This window comes from Acanthisitta chloris, unplaced genomic scaffold (assembly GCF_000695815.1).
Source record: "Acanthisitta chloris isolate BGI_N310 unplaced genomic scaffold, ASM69581v1 scaffold33168, whole genome shotgun sequence".
In the NCBI taxonomy this organism is placed as follows: domain Eukaryota; kingdom Metazoa; phylum Chordata; class Aves; order Passeriformes; family Acanthisittidae; genus Acanthisitta; species Acanthisitta chloris.
The window spans coordinates 1-3,896 of NW_008685981.1; the positions used below are offsets into that span (position 1 = coordinate 1).

Here is a 3,896-nt window from a genome sequence, read left to right on the forward strand (position 1 = left end):
CTGTGGTTCGGTTCGCACCTGCGGGGCCGCCAGCAGCACCTCCGCCCCTCCTGGCCTGCAGCCCACCGAGGCAGTTGACCCCCTTGGACGGGCCCTCGCTCAGCAACTGGCTCCGGTAGCCAAAATAGTGGCTGGGGGGGGCTAGCCATGGCTAGGGTAGGCCCATGGAGCCGGTGGGGCACGTGTTGTTCACGTGGTTTTTGGGAAACCTTTCCCCAGGTTATAGTTGTTGACCTGACTGCTGGTCTCCAGTGCTGGCACGCAGTGATCCTGCTGCAAAAGTAACGAAAACTCAGTATTCTCCGTCCTTTTTAGCCTGAAACTGTGCCAAGAAAAGAAATTCATTAGTGTTTAAGTTTCTGATGGATGAGGGAGGTGGCCTCAGAAGTGGATGTGCCGTTTAGTGGAAAGCCTTATCGTGAGAAGGGAGATGAATGATGAAATCTAACCTCTCCTCATCTGCGTTTCCCTGTGTGGGAAGTAAACACCTGGCAGTAAATGGGGAAAAGCCAGAGCATGGGTCATTCGTATTGAACCAAAGTAACATAGGCAGAGAGAGGGCTGAGCAAGAGAGGAGCTGAAAGGGCAGAGTTTATAATGTTTAGGTAAATGTTAAAATCTGTGGTTTGGAGTGGTCACACCCCTACAGCAAAGGCTGATTTTGTTAGAAAAATCGGTGTTACAATTTTCACGAAGTTTAGAAGGACTTCGGTATAACTCCCATTTTTTCTCTGAGTTCTCACTCTACATTAGTGGCTTCTTGAAAGCACAAGTTTGTCTTGTGACCATCCAAAACATCTGCATATTTACAAATCCTGGTCTGGTCTGAGCCTTACTTCATGCTAAAAGCCATACTGGATTCAACAGGGAATGGTTCCATCACTAAGAACTGCTAACAGCAGTTATGCCTTCCCTGTATAAAATGATTTTATTTTTTCCCCCCGCGATGCTTAACACCAAAATTAAAAGCCATGATTTGAGAGAGATTTGTTTTGGCAAATGCTTTTAATTTCTTCAATGTCTCTAGCAACAATGTACTTCTTAGCAACCCTGCATGTATTTTACTCCCTCTGGAGCTCTAGTCAGTTATTCGTTGACTTAAAGATGAGAATGGTCTGGGGTTTAGTGACTTCTTGAATTTTTGGTTTTGGTGGTTTTGAGAACTTGTTTGGAGGCGGCTGTTTCGTTATCCCTTTACCATCTACTCCTTTTTCAGCAGTTTGAACCTTCTTGCTCTTCTTTATGGCCCTTTTGGGTAAATACTAGAGTGTGCTTCCTAAAGCACTGTCACGGGTGCTGAGTTCACTGCCTCTAATTAAAGATACAAAAATCTGTACATGAAGATTTGCAAGTCACCTAAATTGCAGAGCAGTGTTTTTCAAAGTGGAGTTTAAGGGATTGAGGCTAGAGCCATACTATTGAAAAAAGCAGAAATGCAGTAGTTACCCAAATTCCTCAACTGATGTTAATGATTCTTGTCAGACCCCTAACTATAGTGCTTGAGTTTTCTCCCTTGTGTCCTTGAATTCTGAATTAGTGCTGAGTGTTTCTTGCCACTTATGATAACCACCTGGAATGCAAAGGGCACCAGTATTCAATACAAATGCATAACAATGAATGAAGCATCCTTAATTTCATACTATACATGTTTGCATAAACAAACTGAAGAATAAGGGAAGATGGTATATATTTCTGCCTGAAAGTCATTCAGATCTTGTGTGTCCCATGTGTTTGCTGTCATTTGATAGTTACCAGCAGCAGACTGTCTTGAGGGGTTTGGTTGCGTGTCTCAGTTCCTGACCTTTTTTTTCTTTCTTTCTTTTTTTTTTTTTTTAATTTTATTTTCCCTGTTTAATCAAATTAGAAGTTTTGGAAGAACTGCCAGAAACAAGTGGGAAAACGGCACGGCGTTTCTTCTTTAATTTAACTTCCATCCCTAATGAGGAGTCTATCACCTCAGCTGAACTCCAGATTTTTCGGAAACAGGTGCATGGAGCCTTTGAAAACAACAGCAGCTACCATCACCGTATTAATATTTATGAAATTATAAAGCCAGCCACAGCCACCTCTAAGGACCCTGTCACAAGACTTTTGGACACCAGGTTGGTGCATCATAATGCAAGTAAATGGGAAAGTTTTGATGTTACGCCAGCTGTTTTGAGGTGGATTGCACATGGACAACCTAATCATGGGTTTGTGGTAGAGGTGGTTCACTTGGACAAAGAGAACAGTGCCTCCAAGAGGCACGTTAGGATTAGCAGGTCTTTACATCAGGATGAAGATAGCTGGTCTCAGCTGAGGCCGTTGTTAGTAACGTTTGGGCATGATGGCAAGGGACACCCGCTTCATAAAAGAGAAAAGCGTCAAGCGAAACACAAACAGCGTAAACGCCACAAATACAGTTGCAAAAGGCATCCGTTATATGTGGACTTCAATGACGTGGGGTGGAATGACTGGATTGTTGCCCCACCGGGGTATAGTGCCTTTTACTGCCATGGGGAATGTCCTTTTCCACTGGCAGATCATCTAAACTCAACAAACCATGCCATTGTTCAGACTTTGGTCAATTCAGTGAATTCCAAAATCCCCAAGGCTTGCTGTGTGCCGACAGAACTGAGTGCTATTTCCATGCTCTACCTTGATGAAAATGAAAAAGTTGTATTAAAGAACTATCAAGATATGGTTGTGGAGGGTTGTGGGTGCCGCTGACACAGCAAATATATTAGACAAATGCAAAAAAAAAATAGCTGACACTTTAATATTTCCCAATGAAGACTTTATTTATGTAATGAAATGGAAAGAAAAAACACAACTATTTTGAAAATATATTTATGTCTACGAAAAAGTTGGGAAAACAAATATTTTAATCAGAGAAATATTCCTTTAAAGATTTTAAATGTATTTTAGTTGTACATTTTATATGGGTTTAACCCCAGCACATGAAGTATAATGGTCAGATTCTTATTTTGTATTTATTTACTATTATAACCACTTTTTAGAAGAATAGCTAATTTGTATTTATATGTAATCGAAAAAGAAAAAAATATAGGGTTTGTACATAATTTTTCAAAACTGTAGCTGTTTCAATTGTGTATATTTAAGTTGAAAAGAATACATGGAAGGTTACTATGGCAAAGTGCATAGCACATTTGCTTTCTGCTGTGCTACTGTTAAGGTCACAAGTTCAAGTCCAGAAAAAAGTGGATAATCCACTCTGCTGACTTTCAAGATTATATTGTACAATTCTCAGGAATGCTGCAGGGTGGGCTGTCCAATCCATGAGAACTGGCATCCTCTTTAGGCGGAACATTTGGATAAGAACCAGACGTTGCTGATCTAGTATAAATACTGCTATTCCCAACTAATTTGCAGTGTGAATATAAGAAGGGCCAATAGAAATCCTATGGGAGGTGGGGGTGGGGGAAGACTGAATCCTTTCTAGACCTACAGAAAAGTGAATGTTTGATGTTTCCTTTAAAAGTCCTTCCTTTAAAAGCCCTGGCCAAATACAAAATAATAAAAACTAAAATGTCATCTTTTTTTTTTTTTTTTTTTTGTGATTATCTATGCTAAAGAGGAATACTTACCTTATTTGTACCAGCCCTTGTCTTTAACAGTTGAAAAAGCATTGCATACTTCCTCGTCTCAGATGAGAGTTCACTTCTGTGGAGTGTTAGAGTGAAATTTATCTGCAATTTTTGCCCTACATACAGCATGCTGTTGTCATATGCAGCCTCCTATAAAACCTCAGCTGATAGTTTTGCTGTCTGGCAGATTAGCCTTTCTTCATTTCCAGGGTTTTGTGTTCGAAAGCTTATTTTTTTTCCCAAAAATGTTTAAATCTATTTCAGATAATAAATCATAGAACTCTGATATTTCTTTCTGGAAAGTCCAGT

General features: G+C 40.2%; 1 protein-coding gene across 1 annotated transcript; it reads left to right on the forward strand.

The window, feature by feature from the left end:
• Positions 1 to 1,854: 1,854 nt before the first annotated feature.
• Positions 1,855 to 3,420, forward strand: BMP2 (bone morphogenetic protein 2; the record flags this gene model as incomplete). The annotated part of the gene is made up of 1 exon (XM_009079954.1): positions 1,855 to 3,420. A coding segment is annotated over one exon (855 nt), but the record flags the coding sequence as incomplete, so codon positions are not given.
• Between the last annotated feature and the right edge of the window lie 476 nt (positions 3,421 to 3,896).